At 42.6% G+C, this 24,182-nt stretch overlaps 1 protein-coding gene across 1 annotated transcript in view; it reads left to right on the top strand.

The window, feature by feature from the left end:
- Positions 1 to 24,182, top strand: part of BABAM2 (BRISC and BRCA1 A complex member 2) — a 357,467-nt gene that overhangs the window by 195,089 nt on the left and 138,196 nt on the right. Inside the window, exon 7 of the mRNA XM_080918718.1 lies at positions 1,424 to 1,533. Coding sequence (XP_080774844.1) covers positions 1,424 to 1,533 — 110 coding nt within the window. The remainder of the gene's footprint in view (positions 1 to 1,423; positions 1,534 to 24,182) is intronic.

Raw genomic sequence — 24,182 nt, 5'->3', positions numbered from 1 at the left:
TTGATGTAGAACCTGGGGCCACGGCCCAGGCAATGGAAGGCTTAGCCATGGAGACGCTGCAGCAAGTGGCAGCTACATGTTCCTGCCTACCTCTTGCTTCTTGGTGCTTCTTAACTTTTCTTCTCAAAAGATGGGAGAGACTTGATGGTCCCTGTGTGTACATGACACTCATGTACATCTTCGCACAGTAGAAATTGGACAAAGATACTGAAAACGTCTAAGCCGAGCAGTGTGTGTGTTGACCAGCTTCCCAAGATTCAAGAAAGGGAGTGGGATTTGAACAGATGAAGGACTCTGCCTCAGCCCCTCAGTGCTCATGTACAGTTCAAGCTTGGGCTGGGACCCCTTTCTTGTTTGGCTGAGCCCCCACCCCGTCCCCAGGACCAGTAAACTGATGCAGAAGTACAGGCCCACTTTTACCGTTCCTTACAGGAAAACACTGCCAGGTTACTAGGAGTTACTGAAATGTGGTGTGTACAGATTACAGTCAATCTGCTTTAGAGTTGCTCTGATTCAGCATTTTATTCAGGACTCTGGCAGACAACTTGGTACTTGGCAATAGTCATAGTTAAAAGTTCCCACTTTGTCCTTGAATTAGTTGTAAATTTCAGTTGTGAGTTTGGTCTTCAGTACTTACCAATTCAGCTTACCATTAACCTCAAGGCTTCCCCTGGTGGATTGATCAGTAATTATCATTCTTATGTTAATGGGGAATTTACTCTAAAATAGTCTCATAATTGGACATATGTGATGGGTATGTGTTGTTGTTCCCAAGTAGATTATATATAATCACTTTGCTAAAGTAGACATGTGCTACCCCCACCCAAGCCTTTCTTTATATAGTGGCATACTCTATACTTCCTGGGGATGTATTTACTAGGGATGTTTTTTCTATTTAAATAACTTGGGCATACTATAAAGATTGGTATGATGAGATTATTGGGCCCATATTTTAACGCCTTGCTGTGTTTTAGGATATAAATTACTTTGTAGCAATATGTTTACTGACTGTTAATTATGCTTCTGTTTAATTTGTTACTATCACATTCACTCCCCTGCTGCACTGGGGATCTGGGAAAAGTGAAGTAGCTGAGGTTTGTGCTTTACTGTGGTAGGCTTTGGTCAAGAAGTTTGGGAGGCACTTCCTGGAGGGGTGAGACAAGGGTGTGCTGAACTATTTGGTGGATGAAGATGACTCCAAACCATGGTTTCATGCCAGTAGGCTGTGTGTGAGCTCATCGTTGATAAGATTCTACTGTAAGCAGGGCATGATAATACATGCCTGTGATCCTGGCATTTGGGAGGCCTGGGTAGGAAGCTCTTGAATTTGAGGTTAGCCTGGGCTACATAATGGGACCTATCTCAAAAGACCATGTGTTCGGAGAACAGGTGCTCATTTCATGTTTCTCACTTCCTTTCTAAGGATGTAAATGAAGACCCTGGAGAAGATGTGGCCCTTCTTTCTGTCAGTTTTGAGGATACTGAAGCCACCCAGGTGTACCCTAAGTTGTACTTGTCACCCCGAATTGAGCAGTAAGTGTCAGTGTCTTTGATATCATGAGCCAGATGTTTCTACTTAGTTAACCATTCATCTCTTTCTTTTATGTGAACTCTTACATTTTTTTCTTTTCTTTTCTTAGAAATTTGTACACTGAGAAATTTTCTTAAAACTTTCTTCTCTTGTGTATACATGAGTGCACACACCCAACTGTAACTATTCCGTTTGTGTGCATCTAACAGCAAAGGCCAGAGGAAGGCCTTGGACCCCTAGAACTGGAATTACAGGCAGCACAAAGTGGGTGCTGTGATCTGAACCAGGTCCTCTGCAAGAGCAGCCTACGTTCTTAACCTGCTCAGTGATCTCTCTAACCCTGGGGTTGAACGCGTTGATGGCACAGTAAATGCACAGAGTGCTTGCATGTATAATCTTTCAGCGAATCTTATTCAAGCATTTTGTGGTCTGTGAATTGTGCCTTTGAATCCTTGAGAGAATTGTAAGAATACCAAGTCCAAATTTCTACTCTCTCAGGTTTCCCTTGGCATTTATTGTGAGCAGTAGTTATAACCTGACGTGGATTGCTGAATACTATCTGAAGCAACATATGTTCAAAACTGTCAAGGCATTTGTGAAAATAGAACCAGTTTCTTTACGACATTAAGCAAAAAGTTAGTCAGAAAGTGATGAAGGTGGTGTTGGAAGTAGATGGTTTAAAATGATGGTGGCAGGTTCTTTCTGTGTTCCAACAGCTCTCTATGGCTTTATGCAGTGTCTAGTCACATAGTCAAAACAATTTGCTCTTATGCTTGTGTTCCAACCAAGTAGCTTTTCTCATTAGAAATGAGTTTTATGAAGGCTTGCTTCACAGTGTGCTCACTGTTGGCTAAATGCTTTAGTAGCTCGTTCAACTTCAAAGGAAGCTAAGGTTCATTGAAAATGGGTTATAAGCAGATTTGGTTGGGAACTTCTGACAAGGCACATTTTTCATCAGCAGAATTTTTTACAGATTTTAACTGAAATACATTATCAAAGTTTTCTGTAAAGCCTTTAGTCAGGCTTGGCAGATTTCTGTCTGAGAGTAGACATGGTTGCCACCTGACATTAATATACTGGGCCATTTTCATGCTCTCTGACCTTGGTTGCTCTAAGTTATGAGTCATGAACACCCCATCTTACAGATTGATATGATGCAGCTGCTCATACCCAAATGTGGGAGATTGTGAAAATCAGCAATGCACAGGCATTCTCTTGCTAATTTATAGTCTTTAATAACAGCTGGAGTGAGATTTTACAGTAGCAAGTACTCTATTTTGCCCTGCCCAGCACATGGATTTTTACGTTAAAATACTGACCCATGTGAATTAAAGGCCATAAGCTGGAGACAGGAATGGGATCTGAAGGATGGAGACCCAGGAGTAAGGAGACTGCACACGCTGGCTTCCAGTGACAATGAAGGACTAGCATCTTAGCTCTGATGATTTTATAAAGTGGCATACTGGTTGTTAGGAAAAAGATGAAGAGAGTGGGGGGGTGCTCCATGGAAGTGCAGTGAGGTGTAGGGGCTAGGGGGATGCCTCCGGGGGAATCCATGTTGGGAGTCCCTTCCCCTGAGGGACCAGCCACAGGACAGTATAGTACAGAATAGAGTTTATTGAGGGCATGGGGAGGGGAGTAGGGAGAGGAGGGGCAAGGCGGGAGAGCAAGAGCAGGGGAGCAAAGAGCAGGAACACAAGAGAGAGAGGAGGGGGCAAGCAGCCCCTTTTATAGTGCCAGGTAACTGGGGCAGAGCATACCTGGCTGTTGCCAGGTGACTGTGAGGTGGGACATACTTGGTTGTTGCCAGGTAACTATGGGGTAAGGTTTACAGAATCCCAACACTGGTACCTTTTTGACAGTGTTATTTTTAAAGTTATATTCAATACTGTTCCTAGAGTGTTCAGTATAGAGCCTCCCCAGAGGTGTCCCTCACCAAATAGTCGCTGTTAGTGTCATTTTTGCTGCTGGAGTTCATGGCCATGAATGAGTGCTGGGTAGTTGACAGGGAAGAGTCAAGTTAGAGAAGAAAGGGAAAGGATGGGTATGATGGGAATACACACTGGTCTGGACACTCAGTTTGAACTTAATGAGCTAATTCAGCTGTTTGGGTGATGAGAAAGTTAGAGAAAAACATCCCAAGATGTCCTAGAAGCGAACATGTGAGTTAACTGTAAACAAGCAATTGCTCTCTCAGAAGAGTGTTGTTCTGTGATAACAGGATGGAGCATAGGGCTCAAGCAAACAATCCAAGTTTGTATCCAGCCCAGTATTTACTTTCGGTTAGAAATTGTTTCTTGCTATACTTCCCAGGCCAGTCTTATTATATAGCCCATGCTGGCCCCAAACTTGGGATTCCTCCCACTTCAGCCTCCCGCTGCTGGCTGCTGGGATCACAGGCCTTTGCCACCAAGTCTCTGTAGACAGTATTTTTTTGTTCTCAACTGAAGCCAGGATTTTTTCTCTGAAGTGACTGTCTACTTGGCAAGAGAAGCCTGTGCTGGTTTTGCTCTTCAGACTATAGGAGTTGCCATTGCTCTGCTCTGTTCTGGCTATTGTTAATGTCACACTTCATATTTACAAATTAACCGTTGTAGTAGTTAAGGTTGTATATGTGTGTGCGTGTGTATAATACACGTCCAGCATGCTTGCAGTTTACCATGATTTGTATTTGTGGCTTCAGCATCTACTGAGAGTCCTGGAACATACCCCTCATGGATAAAGGGATGGCTGAATCTTTAGTTAGTCCTTGCAGATCAGAGCATAGAAGAGGAGAAATGGGAGGGCAGTGGCCACGGGACAAGTCTTCAGCAGTGAATGAAGAGGATTAGTACTATTGTGGACATTGTGTTAAGCTTTTATCTGCTGCCTTTATCTTGTGTTACCTAGCCACCTCTCAGCCATCCAAGCATGGCTGATAGATTCAGACTCAAAGGATGCTTTGTGGATTCACTGGAAAAGCATCTCTAATCAGGCTTACGTGGCTGTTGCCTTAGCTGAGGGTTCCTTTCAGTTCCTGCTATGGTAATCTTTGAGAAGTCCCAAGCTTCATGCAGGATCTCACATAGGCAGAAGCTCCAGGAGACCAAGAGCCTGCTACACATTATTTTAAATTGGTCAAAAGAAGTCTGGCTTCTCCACCTCTCAGTACATGGGCAAAGGGAAATTCCAGGCTTGTCTGGCTTTTATCACTCTGCCCCAGCTTGTCTGTGCAGTAGGCAAGGATATTAACTAGTCCCAGAAATAGAAAAGAAGAATACTACTTAGGGTATTGTCATCACATGAAGGAAAAGGAATCAATTTGTTATACTCCAAAGATTCTAATGATATGAGTACCAAATGTCCCCAAATTAGACAACGCCAATGAAAAGGAACATCTGTCAGCTACACTGGTCAGAAACTCCCAAGTGCGTTGTGATTTTATGATGTTCTGAAGTCGGCCTGGAGCCTTTGACAACCCTGTCGCACATGGCTTGCATGCGCTTATGGTACGGAGATGCCTATTATCCTCAAGCCTCCCATGGTGCTTTCAGAATAAACACTTCTGAAAGGAACTTTGTGTTCTTCATGCTTGAGGGACATTCATGAAATAGACAGATTCCATGTACTATACATTTGTTCCCCAAGGAATCAAAACCAGTCCTCTGACTTAGACCTGAGGTTCTGCTCATTGAAAGAGCAAATCCAGTGTGAGTTGTGCACAAAGGACAAGTGTGAGGACAGCAAAGAGGCAAATTATCCAGCGGTCAGAAATGCAAAATATTAGATTTTGGTTGCATATTATAAAAGGGAAAAGTCGTTTCTGGACTAGGTGCCTTGCTTTTTCCTGGCAGGAAAGCTGCAGATGCCAGGGTTACACCGTCAGAACTGCCCTGAATGTGCCGTGCCTTCCACTCGGTCCTAGACTGCTGGCAGTGCCCGAGTGAAACCGAAAGGTGAAACGGGCATCCGAGACAGCACAGTGCTCATCTCAGAAAGGTGTGGTTCCCTCCCCACCCCCTTTTTGGCTCCAGCCAGTGTATAGAAGTGGTTTGAGGAAAGTCAGCTCTGTCACTCCCTGTGCTGTTCCCACTCTGCATAAAAAGAGGACTTCGGCCCCTGAGGCATACCAGGTGGCATCTTTCACAAGTACAGAATTTGTTTTTAGAACTTTTTGTTGTTAAGTTAGAGACCGCCTTGGGAATAAGTACACAGAACTTAGCAGCTCATAAATGTCCGCCCATAGTGAGGCCTGTGTGGTCATTCTTCAGCGGGAGTAACCCTGAGAGAACTGACCAAGTGCAGGGCCCTTTGCTAGTGTGCCAGAGGCTGTCAAGACAAATGCGATGTGGCTCTGTGCCCTGGTTTTCTTACAGTACAGTAAGAGGCATAAAAACAACTGCAAGTTACAACTTGTGGTTAGTGAGAAAGACACAGTGAGACTTGGCACTAGAAACCCTCTACTCCTCAGTTATTGGGTGACAAGCATGGCCCAAGTGATTTGGGGGCTCCCTTTATTCTTCTGAAAAAGATACACAGCTCAGTTTTATAAGGACCCTTTATAGTGCTGAGCTCATGGTCAACACAAGTTAGTGCTTGTCAAGTTGTAGAAATAACTTGGAAAATGTATTAATGCTGTAGGACCTCAGAGTAGATTTTCATCAGGCTTGATAAAGGTAACACTGAAAATTTCTAGAAGGCCTAGCTTTTCTAATGTCATGTGTTTTTCCTTGAAATTAAATAAGGGACACAGTGTTTAGTACTTTCAGGTGCTCAGCTGCTTTTCACTGTACTCAGCCTTATGATGCTCATAATGTTGTTCCTGGCATGTGTTCTCCATAGAGCTTTCTTTCCCTTTGACCTGGCATTCTCAGACCCTTCCTGGTCTCCTACAATACCTGCTTCGTGTTGTCAGCTCATTAAATTGTAGGAAGTTGTGTTCTCAGGCTTCTATCACTGGATCATTTAAACTTTGGTTTTCATTTTAGTGGATGTGTCTCTGCAGGTATGTGATGTGCAAGTCAGAGGACAACTCTAGGGAGTAGGGCATCTCCTGCCACATTGTAGGGTCTAAGGATGAAGCTCGGGTTGTCAGGCCTGTGTGCAAGCACCTCTGTTGGCTGAGCTGTCTCATCAGCCCCCTCTGTCACTTTTTTCCCTCTTAATTGTTCTTGGAGACTTTTGTTTATTTTTATTTGTCATGTATGGTGTTTTTTCTCATTGTATATCTGTGCACCATATGTGTTCAGTACCTTCAGATGTCAGAAGGGAAGCTCAGATCTTCTGGAATTGGTGGTACAGATAGTTGAGAGGTATAACATCGGTGCTGGGAGCCAAACCCAGGTCCTCTGCTGGAGCACCCAATGCTCTTAACTGCCGAGCCGTTTCCCCAATCTCTTCCTAGCCCTCGATCATTTTCATGGCCTTTTTTGGATGACTCCTTGGCCTTTATTTCTAATATTAACTTTTCCCCTAGCTTTAGAAAACAAACTGCTTTCTAAGCATTTGATGGATGTTTATACTAGTATTCCATTTTCACAACCAGTTCAAATCTCAGCGTTTAGCAAATATCCAAAACCAAGCTTGTCATCTTGAGTGAGGCAGCCTTCCTTCCTGTTTCACTTCCTGTTCCTCTGGTTCTCTTGTGCTCAAGTGGGTGCTCTTGTGTGCTCAAGTGCTGCCTCACACAGGCATCTACCACACTGTCGCCCCCATCAACCAGCCAGTGGACTGATGCCAGAAGCCACTTTCTACAGTGCCTTTTGTTCCTTGTCTGTCTGTCCGCCATCGTGCCCCTTGTTGGACTCTTGACTCTTGCACTCTTCCTGTCTGACTTCCAGTTAACTCCCAGGTTAGGGGTCAATTTATTTCTCTTTGACACAGAACTGTCTGTCTGCCTGAAGCTTCACACACATAATGCCCTTGCTCAAACATCCCCCTTGTGGACCAGCTATCAGTCTGGCATTCAGACAGTTCTCGATGACTCTCTCTTTCTCTCTCTCTCTCTCTCTCTCTCTCTCTCTCTCTCTCTCTCTCTCTCTCTCTCTCACACACACACACACACACACACATACACACACCCTGCTGTTTAGCCAAATGTTTTGATTTTTTTCCAATGGGCTTTGTGTTTTTCCATATCTGTACCTTTGCTCAAACTAGTCCTTGTTCCAGAGTATTACATTTGGTCCCCTCGCCTGCAGGGTCTACACATGACTCGCCCATCTTTTTAAGGTCTTGGTAGTCATCTCCTCTCTGGAGCTTTCTTTACCACCTACCACATGCAGTCTATTGGGAACACACCTTTTCCTCCTGTGTTCCTGACTCTCTTGGCATATTGTTTTAGCAAACTATAAAGCCCCTGTTATTTGAGGGCTGGGGAAGTCAAGGCCTGTTTCTGCCAAACTGGTCTTATCCTAGCCCTACTCCCCACTAATGTAACTTTGCAGAAGTGTAGAAGTTGATAATCTCTGCCTAGAAAGGCATTTGGTCTTCATGGTTGGAGCTCAGTTATTGTTTCTATACATTGTAGGCAGCAGCTAGGGTCCTTGGTGGTTGCGTGGCCATGCTCCTGGGAGGTTGAACTTTACTTTGTAAGAGTACTGTCTCACCTGAACCCCTGCCAGTAATGCACGTCGTTTTGGTCTCATGAACTTTGACCTTACAGTTTCTTACTTCTTCCCCTGTGGCCTCCTTTTCCTACTGTACCCGGTAACAGACAGGTCTTTTAGGACATGGGAATAGGTTATAATCCAGAAGCGGGGGTGCATTGAAGTTTGACTCAGGCATAGGGACCTGAAAATTAAAGTAATGGCATTTGAAATTCTAGGTAAAAGTTTACTACATTCAGGTAAATGAGACAAAATAAAAATTTTTATTTGATATGAAAATTCACTATATTGTGATTTTTCTGAAATGTCCCACTGATTTTACTGTCTGGAATGATGGAATATATCATTTTATTATTCCTGATCACACAAAACAATATTCATTTATTCAATCAAAATTTCACGTGATTAAAACATTTGCTTTACATAACACTTTCTACTTTTTATAATATTACACCTCATCCTTCTAAATTTCTATATATCACAGACTAGAAGAATAAATACACTTCTGATCCCTTTTTGCATTTTGTCCCCACATCTGGGTTTCTGTGTAGGACTACTGCTTGCAGCTTTAACTGGCGCGGAAGGAGCTCCTCTCCTTTAACAACTGTCGACCAGGAAGGACGGGAAGCACCAGATGTTAGATACTTGACAGCAGGCAGCAAGGAACTATAATCCAGGAAAGAAGTCCTACGGGTATCTGGATTCCCTCTAGATAGAACCTTTCCCGCTATTACATGAAGACATGTAGCCCAAAAGGGGCCCAGAAACTTTTAATGTAGACGTTGACAAAGCATCACAAAATCTTTGAGAATACAAAGAATTCCACAATAGCAAAACTCATCTTAAGAAAAGTTGCTGTAGTGTTTCCTATCTGGCATGATGGAACGTACCATTTTAAATGTTCAAAAAAAAAACCATTTGAGACCTGGCTTAATGTATCCCAGGTAGTCTTGAACTCACTGTGTAGCCAAGGATGACCCTGAACCCTTGATCTTCTATTTCCTCCACCATCAAAATGTGTAACTTTGAAAATGTGTGATTGGTTGGCAAAAAAAAAAAAAAATTGTAATTCTCATTCTCATCTTTGAAAAAAAAAAAGCCTTTTGCCAATTGTCTCAGAGAAGGAGGCCCGATATCACTAGAGGTGATTTGGGGCTGGGAGTTAAGCAATAGAGCAGCGTAGTAAACGTGACCTTATTCAGCCTTACCTGTGTTCATGTGAGTCATTCAAATCACCCTATAATAAATATTGTGCTCCTGGAGAAGATGTTCCTTTGATATATACACAGTCCAGCATATGCTAAGACAGCCAGCTGTCAAGGGAGATGTGTGTTTGCTTTTGGTGGAAAGAGCTTGTCTTAGCCTCTAGGGACTTAAGATGTTCCTTTTACTGGCCTGGGAGCAGGGCCAGATGGCTTCTTCGTGACTTAGAGTGGAATTCTGAAAAGTTCAGCTAGTTTTCATTAGTGAGTTTGGCCCGTTGTCTAGCCTGTGCCTCCCAGCACATCAAGAGCTCGGCCTTTGCTATGCAACACTGCAAACAGACTTGGATGCGGGGAAGATCAATCAGCCCCTAAATGTCACATGTTTGGCAACTTTCTGACATGCAGCTTCCACCTCCCCAGCCTCGGAAGTTAGTGCTAGCTCAGTTTGGTTTAGGCTTCTTTAAGGCTGAAGTGAAGACTTCACAAGTAAGTTGTGCACACATCTGTGATAACTCAGACCTCCTCGGCACACTAAGCCTTGTGTTAATTTTCTGCCTTCAGACACTTCTGTCCCTGATCTCTCTTCAGCGCCTGTGTCCTCTCTGCTGTGTAGTGACCAGCCTAAGCTGGAACACACCCACATCTTCATCCAGAAGATTAGACCTCTCATTTTCTGTGGAGCATCTCACAGATTTGGACAAGTGTTTTTCTTGCAGGAAAAATGAGAAATTTTGTGGTTTTTAATTTAACATTATTCTTTGGTAGCAAAACACTGGTCATTTCTGTTTGATATTGTTGCTGTTCATTTATATTTATTTGCAACATAAAGTGTAAGATATATATTGATAGTTAACAAACATCCTGGGCAGTTTTTAGGAAGGACCAGAGGAATTAGAACGTGGAAGAGGAAATGTTATAAAATGATCCTGGTGGCAGATGTGAGCTCTTAGTTGGGAGCAGGAGAATGCCTCTCAAACAGTCTAAATGGAAGAAGCGTGCACCTGGCCCGTAGAGAGATTAATCCATACAGAGTTATACTGCTTAAAGGAAGAACACATTGCCACAGGAGCTGATGTGGACCACAGGCTTTACTCTAGAAAAAGAAATAGAAACACAAGGTTTAAATATAGTTTTGAGAATAGCAGGCTCTCCTGTAGCCAATTCATGTACCTCATTAAAATGCAAATTGTGGGGAGGTGAATATGATCAAAGTATATTATATGCATGTATGGAAATGTCACAACAAAACTCCATTATATTGCACAATTAATATATGCTAATAAAATATAAGACGATGTATGAATAAGAATTTAACGAGTTAGTTGTTTTAAGTAAAAATTATCATCTAACACTGCCCATCCCCCCAGTCCCCTGGTCTGCTCCTCTTGCGTTCCCTTTTATTGATGGCTTGCTATCCTTCTAGTAACCCAGCCATTGACTTCCTCTTTCGGTTGTTTTCTATTTACACAACTGACTGCTCGTTGGCTTTCCTTCCCTGCTGTCCCACCATAGTCTTTCCACCATCTTTGGCCCCAGTCCTGACTCCATCAGGCCTCCGTGGTGCTGACTTTTTCCCCAAATTATGCTTCCTGAAGCAAGAATCTATCTCTGTCAGTTTCTCTTCTGTACCCTTTGTGCCTCTTTCCTACGGCCAGGACATGCTGTGTCGTCACATCAGAGAAGTTTTGTGTCTGTCCTACTTGTAGGTCTCTGGGAACATCTGAACCTGAGGTAGTCAGACCAGGGGTAGGTACTCCGAAGGACTTCCCTTAGCTTGAGTGGGATAGGACTGTATTGCTTTAAAAGACACTTCCCCGGCCATGTTGGGAGTTTTTAGCAGGAGGACTTGAGCTACCCAGTTGCTGTGTCACTAGATGTATATGTGCAGTGTCAATCTTCCCCCGTGGACTGGATGACTGGCCTTGTGGATGTGCGAATGACATTTGAGTGCTACCATAGTCATGCAGCTATCCAGACTTTCCTGCTCCATTTCTTGTGCCTCTGGATTAAACCATCATTGACGGTCACTCTCCTCTCATTGGACTGGGGATGGGTTGTTTGTTTGTTTGTTTTTTAGCATTTGCAGGCTATTTGCTGTTCTAGGCAGAGTGGTCATTTAAAATACAAGCCTCATCTCTCTCTCAGGTCACAACAGAACTCATTAATTTCCCTCTTATGCAACCACTCCTCAGCCATGTCCAGCTCTGCCCCCGTTTATGTCCAGTCCATCACCAGATCCGAGCATGCTTTCTTCATGCTGCCTTCGTCTGGACTCCACCAAGCCTTTAGTTGCTCCTGTCTTGTCGTCTCAATTACTCATCCCCTTTAATCTTTTGTGTCAAATACATGCTAGCAGTAAAAAGCAATGTATAAAATGGGTGACTTCATTATGAAGCAGGTGTCCTCAGCGCTGTGCGCAGGTGTTCTGAGTGTCAGGGTAGGAGGAGAGCTTGACTGGGAAGAGGCAGAGCATAGCAGGTGACAGAATCACTCTGTCACAGTGGACAGACAGTTCTCTGGTTTTCAAAACCCACAGAACTATGCACTACGAAGACTGCACTGTGTTATTGGTGAAAGATGATTTTTTAAAAATGTTTCACAGTCACCTAGAAGAGAAAGAACCATTTTAATATTTTATATTCATAAGTGATGAATTTGTTTTTCTTTTTCTCTTTTTGTTTTTGAGTTAGGGTGTCAACATACAGCTCAGACTGATCTTGATTCCTCAGTCCTCTTAGCTGTCTCCCCAAGTGCTGAAATTACATGAACCATCATGTTCAGCTCTCATATTATCTTTAAAAACAGTTTATTAATCACAGTGGTATGAAATATACATACTACATATATGTACAAAGATATATAATATGTAAATATTACATATAAATACATAAATATTTATATATGTGTTGTGTATTTCATACTGTGACTAATAAAATATTTTAGAGGATATATATATATCTACCCACTGCATACACTGAGTGGATGCTCTCACATAATACATATAAGTGACTTATGTGAATATGTACAAATGTATTCACACACTGTCTTAGCTTATATCACCAGAATAAAATATAATGAACAAGGTGTCTTAGATAATAGAAATTGATTTTCTCATGGTTATTGTGGCTAGAACGTCTAAGATCAGAATTCCATGTATCAACATTTGGGGTCTAAAGGCTAGCTATATGGCACATGCCTGTGATGCTCTAGCATTCACACTGATGGAGGAGGATCATGAATTTGAGGCCAGCCTGGGCTGCAATACAAAAAAAAAAAGAAGAAGAAGAAGAAGAAGACGAAGAAGAAGAAGAAAAGATTTGGTGTCTGGCTATGGCTCCTCTTCTTAACTGGCAGAAAACCACCTATTAACCAAGTCCTCGCAGGGCAGAGAGAAGTGCTAGCATGTCTTCATTTTCTTAAAAGACACTCAACCCATTACAGTACCTCATGACCTTACCTCAACTATTTACCTTCCAAAGTATCCAGTCTCCTGATATTATCCCAATAGTTGGGATAAGGGCTTCATCATATAGATTTCAAGTGACAAGAGGCTGGAGGGAGAGACCCTCATTTGGTTCCCAACAGCCATATGATGACTTCTCAAAACTATCCATGGGCTGGAGAGATGACTCAACAGTTAAGAGCACTGACTGCTCTTCCAGAGGTCCTGAGTTCAATTCCCAGCAACCACATGGTGGCTCACAACTATCTGTAATGGGATCTGATGCCCTCTTCTGATGTGTCTGAAGACAGTATACAGTGTATTTACATAAAACAAATAAATCTTTAAAACCATCCATGACACCAATTCCAGGATATTAACACCCACTTCTGACTTCTGCAGGCACCAGGCATGAACATCATCCATAGATATAGACTAAGCACTCATACACAAGAAAATAAATACTCCTGAAATGTTTAAATTCTGGGTGACAGGGACTAGAGACACAGTTCATTGGTTAAGAGCACTGGCTACTCTTCCAGAGGACCCAGGTTCAATTCTCAGCAGCTCACAATTGTCTGTAATTCCAGTTCCAGGAGTCTGACACCTTCATACAGACACACACAGGCAGAACACCAAAGCAAGAGATTAGATAGATAGATAGATAGATAGATAGATAGATAGATAGATAGATGGATGAATAAATGAATTTTTAAAAAACAAAACAAGAAAGCCCACAGAATCAACTAACCTGAGCCCATAGAGCTCACAGAAACTGAACCGCCAACTGGAGAGCCTGGGACTGACCTAGCCCTCCACACGTATGTTATGCCTGTGTTCTTTGGTCTCCTTGTAGGACTCCTAATAGTGGGAGCAGGAGCTGTCTCTAACTTAATTGCCAACCTTTTGAGGCCCTTACCTGAAGGCAACCTACTGGGTTACCGTGTCCAGCTTTTCTAGTCTTACTACAACTTGTTGTGCTAGGGCTGGTTGACATCCATCCAGGCCAGATCTTTTCTGAAGAGAAACAGAAGGGGAGGGAATGTGGGTGGAGAACAGGAGGTGGGGAAGAGACTGGGAGGAGAGTGTGGAACACAGTCAGGACATAAGATAAATAAAATTAGAATTCAAAATATAAATTTTTACGGACCTAAAATAATTAAATTTTAGACATTAATATGTTAGTCTACTATGTGTTACATTTACTTAGTGTTCACACAGCATTTGGTCCGTCTTTATATAGAAATCAGCGTGCAACACAGTAGTGAAGCTCTTTGTCAATTCTTTGGCCCATATAGTGTTATGAAATAACCAGGTGTGGAACATAATGAGTGATCGTTTCTCCAAGAATCCTTTATTCAAATGTATTGCTATTGGCTTAAGTAAAAGAACATTTTAACTTCCTTCAAACTAGCTAACATAATTACCACGATAGAAAGTTCTTTTGCCTATCGCTTTGTCTCGTAGTGGGATGACAGATTCGTGCGGAGGTCTGTCAGTCTCTTCCGCCCTCTCACTCTACATAAACACCTAATAGAGTTCATGCCGTACCTGGGAAGAAGAGCTTAAGGGAGCAAAGCTGCCACTTGGGAGCTGTGTTTTCCCTCTGACTTCCATGAAGCTGTATGGCTTCCATCTCTTCTCCTTTTCTGGCACTTGGCTCTCAGAGACATCAGTATTTCTTCTCTCCAGTGTGTTTGAAGAGCAAAGTGTCATTTACTTAGTTTTTAGAGTAGAATGTGGGTGCAGACATAGAAATATATGTCAACTGGGTTTGAAAGTTGCCTCTTATTCCTAAAAAGTACACTGACTATATCCTCAGTATATTTTCGCAGGGTGATTATTTAGTACCTAAGTAATTCCCCGGTTTCCGATTACAACTATTTAGTAGCTGGGTACTGACTAAGGCTCCTACTGTATAAATGGATATAAAGCACCTGTCCTGTGTGTGAGAGAAAAGGTAGCATCATTGCTGCCAGATTTACTGTATGGGTTTTAGTAGAGAGCATTGAATTTGATCCAGGTATATCTGAATTTGAGACCCATAATAATGGGTGATGATGATATTGGAGTTTCCTGTCCCTATTAAAGTACAGACACGCTGTCTTTTACCAGCAGCACCAGTGACTTAGTAAATGGAAGGCCTTTTATTTAAAATAAGACATATAATAAGCCAACACATGGTGAACGGGGCCCTAAGAGGGAGCGAATGGCTCTGTCCACGAACATTTTATAGACATTGAAACAAAGTAGAGGGCAGCCTGGAAGCTTCCGATCTGCTTGGATGCTTGACGCTGACTCTGATGCTGACCCACTGTTAACTTGGAGATAGATTTAGCAATGGAAACTTATCTCCCCCTCTTTTTCCTATGCAAAGAATTTTTCCTTCTGCTTTTAATCTGTCCCCTTCTCCCCTCTCCCTGCTCCGCCCCACCTATAAAAAGCATGATGTAAGAAAGACTGTTTGTTGCCCAGTTTTCATCCTAGAGCAGACTTTCACACCCATGTTTCTCTGAGGAAGGATTTATGACCACATGCTCATAGCTCTTCTACACGCCCACTTCTGACCCAGAACCTTTCCCTAATGTTTAATTGTGAGAATTTAGCACGACCATTTAATACCTTTTAAAACTAAGGAAGGATGTTGTGAAATCTTTGTTATATATTGTATAATATTTCCCCTCAAAACCAAATTTATTTAAAGTTTTAGATTTTTCTGTTAATAGACTTAAGAAAACCTCTTAGAATATTTATATGTAGGTATTAGATGTTTTGGTGACCAGCCTTCATTGTTTTCATTCTGTTAGGGTTATTTACCAGAAACTATTAATTTTTGCCAATGCTTTTTAAAATTTGTATGTGTATGTGTGAATGTGGGCATGTGTGCACATATAACAACGGCACAACTGGTGAGGTCAGAGGAAAGCTCACAAGACTCAGCTCTCTCCTTCCACCACATAGGTCTTGGGGATCTAACCTGGGTTGTTGGGGTTGTGGAAAGTGTCTTTACCCACTGGAGCATATCACCACCCTGACTTCTTTGTGAGGAACACAAGTGCTGAAGACAACTATTTCAGTCTGCAGACAGCCTAGGTGGTGTCCACACAAATGAACAGATAAGGAAATCATGATTTCCTCTCCCCCCACTTCACTCTCTCTCTCTTTCTCCCTCCAGAGGGGGACAGAGATTATTCAGCTTTAAGAACAGAGATACTGCCATTTTGCAACAACACAGATAAACCTAGAGACTGTCATGCTAAGCCAGACACAAGAAGAAAGATCCTTTGTAATCTCACGTATGTGTGGAATCAAGGAATGGACATACAGAAACAGGGATCTCTGGACGGTAGGAGGGCGACTGCCAGCATCAAGGAGGACACGAAGGCAGGAGTAAATCGCAATTGCTTAAATACATTTCAGAATCAAAAACACACATGTGGACAGCAGTCATATTATACAGTAAACTAAACATTTCCTAAGGCAGTACAATGATAAACAGCAACGCTGAAAATGAAGACCATGTTCTGTTGGAGCATGGGAACAGGTATGCATGTGTTTGTGCCTTCGTGAATGTGCCTGCACGCGTGTGCCTGTGCGGCACTAGTAGACAGCACTGCGGAGCTGCTCTGTTTCATCATTTAAGTGCTCTTTTGGTGACTATGAACACTTTACATTCAGTTTAAAAGATACGAAAATGCTACTTTTAAAAGCAGTTCTTCAGCTTTGATGCTGGTCTAGAAGTTGTGGAGTTTGGTGGGAAATCCTTTCTGTTCTGACAGCAACCTTGAGCTATGCCTGCCAAGTAGTGGTCAGCGCTGTTCAAATCTGGACAGTTAGACTCAAGCAAGGTTGACATGGGGTCAAAGGGATTTACTTGGCCTTAGTGGTAATGGTTAAGTGTTTTCCAGGGTGGATCTGGGCATTTTCAATTTGACATTACAATGGATTTGTTGGGAACAAGAAGAGACATGAAGCTGGTAGGGAGAAGAGGTGGGGTATGGTAGGGAGAGTTGGGAGCTATATGTGGTAAGTGGATATGATATACATATATATGTGCATATCTATATGTATATATACACACATACACATATATGTATCTATACATGTATATATATCAATATAAATGTATAGAACTTTCAAAGAACAAAAAGTATAATTTAAAAATAAAATTAGCTTTTAAGAAGTAAAGAATCAGATTGGAACTAATTCACTCCACTTTTAGAATCATAATGCCTACCCTGCTGTTTGGAAGAATCCCCATTCTACATATGATACATGGTATTTTGTAATGCCGCCGAGCATTTGGTAACTCTTCAGTGCTTTATTCTCTACATAGTCCTCAACCTCTGCACTGTTGTCTGTCTGGGTTGAATTTCTGCGTTTATGTGGGAGGAGGGGTTGTCTTGCCTATTACTTGACAGACAGCTGCGTCCTTGGCTCCTACACACTGAATGTGAGTAGCGACCGCCAGGCTGAAGAGTCAGTGGCATGGGACCCCTTTTGTGTGAGGACAACAGAAAGCATATGGGTCGTGGCGGGGACAGCTCACTGACCTCCACTGAGCGTCAGTCTCTGACCTTCAGTCTTTGGGAGGCCTCCAGGCCTATGTTATCTGTGCTCAGCCTTCACAAGTGTCACTGGGGCTTTGGACTTTGCTTGAGTAGAGGCTGCCGCCCTGCACAGTGCACAGCAATTCAAAAGTAAAGAAAGCCTTGCACCGCAGCACTCCCTGATCATCCTGTATCCAGCTCTCCTAGCTCCAGGCCCTCAGTACTAAGAGGTGCCTATCTACCTACTTCCAGCCCTCTTTGCTCTAGGAGGAAGCCACAGCTCACTAAGTGCTGTCATTTCAAAGTGTGTTTGTCGGTTTTAGTTGTCATCTTTTTGTCACATTCATTACTGCTAATGAAAGTCAAGTTCCCAAGTCAGGTCTCTGTTTTTCCACAGATGTATCGAGGAAGAGTATTTTTTTTTTTGCATGTTTACATTTTAAAGCTCCTTTTGATAGCTTTATCAGAAGTGTTCCTTAGCAATTTATTTTGAAAGATTTTGTCTTGAAGATCAACAGCCCCAGAGCCCACTTTCCCTTTACCCACAGTCTTAGTCTTCAGGAAATCACTGTAGAGGAGCCTGTGCTCACTGCAGCCTTTGGAACTCCATTCTATCTTGGAGAGCTGTTGGTGCAGGAAGTGTATCTCAGTGCTGAGAGTGCCTACCTACCATATCAGAATGGAAGCTGTGTTCATTTTGACAAGTCACATTTAAAACTTTCTTAATGTCATGTTTGCGGTTAAAGCATCCTTTAGGCTGTTTTCTTCTCCCCCTGAATTATTATTTTTTCAAAGGAATACAAGCAAAAAGAAACATGTTAAAAATTTAAACTTAGTCCCACTGGGATGTTTTCTTGGCAGTGCATTGTATTTCTCAACATGGATGCTGTGTTCACTTTGGTTTGTGGTTCTGTGTTATGTTGTGGAGGACATTTCACATCATTGGCCCTTGTCTGCTAAATGTCCAGTACATGTTTAGATGTCCCATCCAGGGCTCCTGTCACCTCACTTGAGGAAAATATAAGTAATGGTTTTTCTTTTGACTTCTTTGGCTACCTTGTTAGGTTGTTTGAGAAGCTTATTTCTATTTATAGAAGAGATTTCTAGGGGATCCTAGAAACACCCTAGGCTTGCTGTGGCTGACTGGCCCATTACATTCAGAGTGAGTTTTTTCACCTTGGATGGTCGTGTGGAACCTATATCATGTGCTTATGTTGACAGCTCCAGATTTGCCTTTCTCCTTCCCAATCTCCTGTCTGACTTGGCCCCCCATGGATAGGCTTCCCCTGGGAATCTGTTTACCAAGCCTGTTTTTCAGCTTATCAAGTTTTTCAAGTATATAAAAGCCCCTCCACTAATAAAGTGAATTCCAAATTGTATGTGTAGGTTCCTTACTTGGACTCTGAAATATGTTTTGCCATGGAAACCATTTAGTACATAGTTAGGTTACCAAGGAAACCGGATGTACTGAAGGAGTCCATCAGACCATAGTGCCTACTTGATTACATTTGGAGACAGAATCCAGTCCTTTTTCTTTCTCCCTGGTGGCTACTAGTCAGACAGCACATCTGGTTAGAAGGTGAGGCAGCCATGTTCTAGCTATAGCAGAATAGACCCACTCGGTTCACACAGCACAAGTCTGTTTGAACTGGACACCTCCAAAGTGGAGTCAGATCTTTCTCGTATGAAGAAGAAAGGCAAGGCAATCAACAGCCAAACTGTCGCTCACTGCAGCGTTCTTGCAGGAACAGTTCAGAGCTACTCTCTTTCCTTTATGACTTTTGGTTCTCACCCACATCTCAAAGTCAGGGGAACTGATGCTCGGGAAGAGTAGGGCAGATGATGTGGCCTCCCTTTACACTTTGTTTCTTTGCAATAAGTGATGGCCTCTCTCTGTAGTCTCCATGCACTTCATGTCACCAGGGGTTAGTGGCAAGGCCTTTCCCTGGTACTGAATGTGTTACTATCTGAGAAAAGAAGAATCTAATGAACCCAAGGCTCACTCCTTGCATCGCCGTGCATGGCTACACCATGATTGTGGTGATTTTGTTTTGAAATGAAGCTGAGTACTGCTTAAGTGTTTTCTGTGCATGTTTATTTCCAGAGCCTGCCTGTTCCTGAGGCATGCTGGGATATGGTTGCTATGCTGAGCACCAGCCACATGGTTCTCAGCTCTTGTGTTTATCCTTGGATCACTCACTTAACATCTTCAGTGACAGTCATAGTTTCCCTCCTCCCATCTTATCACCCCAGGACTTCCTCATTTCAGCCTGTCATTTCCTATCTTTGTATGCAGCTTAGTGGCAATTTTACTTTACCTTTGTGTAGTACTTGGTATTTACAAAGAGCCTGCTCAGTTATTATCTTTGCAAGCTGGGTAATGTAGGCTTTGGCATCCCTGTCTCCCAGAGTAAAGATTAATGTGCAGGTATTCTTGAAGGGTTTGCCTACTCCCGTTGCTTTCCCCAAAGACCTGGAGTGAGAGCACAGGGCTTCTCGAGGCAGACTTCTCATGGTTTTCCACGCACTATCCCACATACATGACCATTGCTAGTCCCCTTATTTCTCTTCTTTCTTGGTGTTGTTGGCTCTCTTTTATTCAATGATAAATTCATCTAGGAGAGACCAAGCCTTTCTTCCGTGGCTGTTTTTGTCAGGGTTCCAGACACAATGGCATAGCACATCTCTTTCCTCAGCAAATTGGCACCTCACAACAAGCCCCCACTGTTAGCCCATTTATTAGTGAATTAGTACCTTTACATATTTTATGAAGTGAATGAATGCCTTCAGGTATTTATCACGGAGGTTAACAATCATATTTTGTTTTATATAGTATCTTTTCATCCAAAGCATCTATTATCTGCCATTATAGATGGGAAGGCTCATTACTTGTCTAAAAGTTAACAGTAGAAGAGGGACAAAGGGAACAGGTATCATGTAAACCAGACAGTGTCCTGTATGTTTTACATATGTGATCTCATTTCATCCTTTCAAAGACCCATCTGAAGTAGGCGATGATCTGTATTTTACAGGTGAGGAGGCTGTGGTTCAGACAGGCTAAGTCAATTACAGTGCGAGTGAACATTGAGGGGATACTGAACTCTAGTCTGCCCTGATTCTAAGGTTCACATCCTATGACGGTTCTTTCCAGCACTCCCGGTAACCAACATATTGACTGGCCTTGAGCACATGGTGATGGAGGGGAGACACTGTCACTTCTTTTTCCAGGACCGAGCCCACTGCTTCTCTTTCAAGATTATGTTCTGATTAACAGAGCTGGTGTACCTGTTCCACACTCACATTTCTTCACAGTTCTTTGAAAGTGAGCTGTAACTAATTACTAATCCTGAGAATGAACTCGAAAACAAGTATCATTTACAGAAAGATAATTAGAAACAGGGTTTGGTCCCTTTCTTGACACACTACAATTTATTTGCCTAATCAGTCTCTGGACTTTTTCCCCAAAAGAAAATGGAGTTCAAACCATCTCCTAGAAAGGAAAGTTGCCAGGTTCTTGGGACACCAGTCCTATCCCATTCTTGGTAGCTGGGATTCCCACATGGGTTCTTACTATTTTTGTTGCAAGCACTGAGCCTTCCCTGGAAAATGGAGAGCTTTGTGTGGTATAGTAACCAGGTTATACAATACTACACACAACTCACTTAGTTCACCTGAGACATGGATGCTCTAGCAATTTGCACATAGCACCCTTTCCATGTTCAGAAGACCAACCTGAAGCTTAGGAACTAATTTGGTTAAACAGTTTAGGGGTAAGAGCCCTGTATCCTGAAGAACTTTGACTGTAGACCTAGATGCCCTGAGACTGGCACTCTGTGACTAGCAGGTTTGTGGACCATTTTTTGCCACATTCAAAGCACTTACTTGGTGGAGTTACTCATTACCATCCAGCAGCCTCAGCATTCCCTTTGATCTGTTTTCAATAACTCTCCTCCAACCCTGTGTAGGTGGGCAAGAGGTGCCTCACATTTAAGGACTTCTTCCCCTTCCCTGAGCTCCCAGCTTTCTTTGGTTTGGGCATGTGAAGGAAAAGTTGCAGGAGGTGGCAGGGTGAGTGACTGAAGATACAGGAGGAATGGTAAAGTTCCAAGAACCAGAGTGAGCCAAGGATGACTGGAGCTGCTCCCAACTCTGAAATCACACTCTTAGCACCAACAGCAGTGTTGGTGTTAAAGTCTGGTGTGGCATATACTGGTGTGATAACAGTAGCCAAACCACTGTTGTCATCACTGCAGGCTGCCCCTGCAGAGTTAACAAAGGGGTGAGTCCATGAAGAGGTGTGGCCTGAGCAGTTCTGGATGGTTCCCAGCTACCAGGCAGGCATCAAGTCAATGACAAAGTCTCTTCTTTTGGCTGCTGTCTACACTGGGCTTTGGCATAAAGTTTTACAGTAACTTTTATGTGCTAGTCCTTGCCAGCTCAGTCTTTAATTTAGTCGGGGGCTGGGAGGGGGTGGATAGTTGAGTTCTGTACAGCCATCCTTTATTCGTTGAGCCTCATCTCCTATCCCTGTTTGTCTTCATAGTAAAACCCTTCAGCAATCACTTGAGCAGTTTTGTGTGTTATTCTTAGTGGGTAACACTTTGAAACATTAACACCTGGCAGCATTTCACTTGAAGTTGTGGAGGGTTTTTTTTTTTTTTTTTTCCCCTGTGACTTTAGCATTTAAGAAAGCAAAGCTCGTTCAGATTTTAGATCCCATTTCTTGGATGCTCCTCTTCACAGAGGCCTATTCACAAAATGCTCTCCAAGACTCATATGGCTTTTATTGAGCATGCTCTTGGTTCATTGTTTGTTACGCCTGGTTTCTGAGATGCTAGTTCTTGTATTTGAAAAATATAGTGTGAAAATGGAGTCGCCACCTGTGCTGGCTAACAAGACCCCTTCTGCTTCATTCTGCCAATACACGTGCAGGCTTCTCGGCATAGCATCTCCAAGACAGCTTCTTCAAGCCATCTTGGTTTTGGTCAAGACTTTGGAATTGGTGTTCCAAACTATAGTCTCTCAAGTTGCTATTTAATCGAGTCTATGGTAAAGCTAAGCTAATTAATATATTGCATCTGGTGTGCCCATCTTTGAAACCTCTTCAACACATTGAACATGTTGAATCAGAGCCTTGGAAACTCCTTAATGGTGTAGATTCTTTGAACCCATTCAAACCTACCCAATTAGAATTATGGTGGGGAAAGTCAGATATTTTCACAAACTTCATAAGGAGTTGAACATTCCCTAAACTTTGAGAATTCATGGTTTAAACTCTTCTCATTACTTCTTTGTTTTGGAGTTATTATCTAATTTGTCTAGGATGCATGTGATGGCCTTTCTGCAGCTTTGCCCCTTGACTTGAATCCTGTGAATTATTCTCCTGGGAAGGAGTTGGTCCATTCCTTCCCTGGGATTCATCAGCCCCAGGAAAAGCCAGACTCCAGCATCATCACCAGATCCCAAGTCACTAGACCCCTTATGACTGTTGGGTGTGGCTCTCCACAGATATGCAGGGTCAGTGGACCTACACGTGACACTTGGAAATCACCTTCCTAGGTCATAGATGACTACTTAGTATATTAGACACCAGAATATAGCCAGTCTAAGCTCTGGAGCCTTATAATAATAGTAATTAAGATAATGATACTTTGTACCTCTCAAGTGTCTTTAAACTGAGGCCTTAAAGTACCATATTAAACAAAGTATGCAACACTTTGGCAAGAGAGGTCAACGCTAAGTTCTCACTTTTCTAGGTTTAAAGCTAAAGAAGACCATGAAAGCTAAGCTTAGATACTTCTTTTGGATAATGACATAGTTAACTTGGAAAAGGAAAGAGATCCAGTTGTGACTTTTGTCAGAGAGCAGTGGTGATCAGAGTCCATCTTGAGTGCACACGGCCATATTTTATTGCTCTAATTAATACTTTTAATGGTGAGAGGTATTCAGCTGGAAAGCACCATAATTTTTCTTGCTAACATTTCTTTATATTAAACCTCATATTCCTTCTAGCTCCTTCATTTACTTTCCTTCTTTTAGCCTTCTTTACCATTTGTAAATCATTCTAGACCAGCAGTTTTCAACTTGTGGGTAGCAAACCTTTCAAAGGGACCATGTAAAACCATTGGAAATTTTTATAATAGTAGCAAAATTACAGTCATGAAGTAGCAACAAAAATAATTGTACAGTTGGGGGGCCACCACAGTGTGGGGAGCTGTATTAAAGGGTCACAGCAGCAGGGAGGTCGAGAAGCACTGCTCTAGGTTGAAAGAATGTTCTAAACAGCAGCTGCAGACTTCTTAAGGACCCTTTTTTTCACAAGGAAAACCTTGGGCGGATAAATGTTTATATAAATAAAGATTAAAGTAGAGATGGCCCAGGCAGTGTGAGTTTGAGGAGTGTGTCAGCTGAGGACTTCTAGCAGGGCCCTGCTGTGTGGCCATGCCCTGTCTCAGCTCTGCATGGTGAATGAGGGGAGAGGCGAGACTCACTGAAGCCTCTGAACCACCTCAGGTTTGCCAGGTTTTCTTCCAATTTTCCTCTTATGTTACATTTTGAGGTCTTGACTTTGGACCCTCTGGTGTGTTCTTGTTGTTCCTGTGAGTGTGCTGGCATTGCCTTCTCTGTAGTCTTCCTATCACTTCCCCTATAAGCTACTACTATTGAAACGTTCATGGTTCTATAGTCCAGAAAGTGCAATCAAGTATATTTGTAAAAAATCCTGAAGGTCAACATCTTCAAGTACCAAAAAAAGCAAAACCAGAACCCACCTAAGTTAAAGTATGAGGACCAAGAGCCAGTGAGACACTAACTGGATCTATTTGTGATGAACCTGAGGACCTGGGTCTACAAAGTAGGCAGAGGTGG

The sequence above is a fragment of the Micromys minutus genome, assembly GCF_963924665.1.
Source record: "Micromys minutus genome assembly, chromosome: 1".
NCBI classification, from domain to species: Eukaryota; Metazoa; Chordata; class Mammalia; order Rodentia; family Muridae; genus Micromys; species Micromys minutus.
The sequence above is the reverse complement of the archived record's forward strand: the minus strand, read 5'-3'. Positions and strand labels throughout refer to the sequence as shown.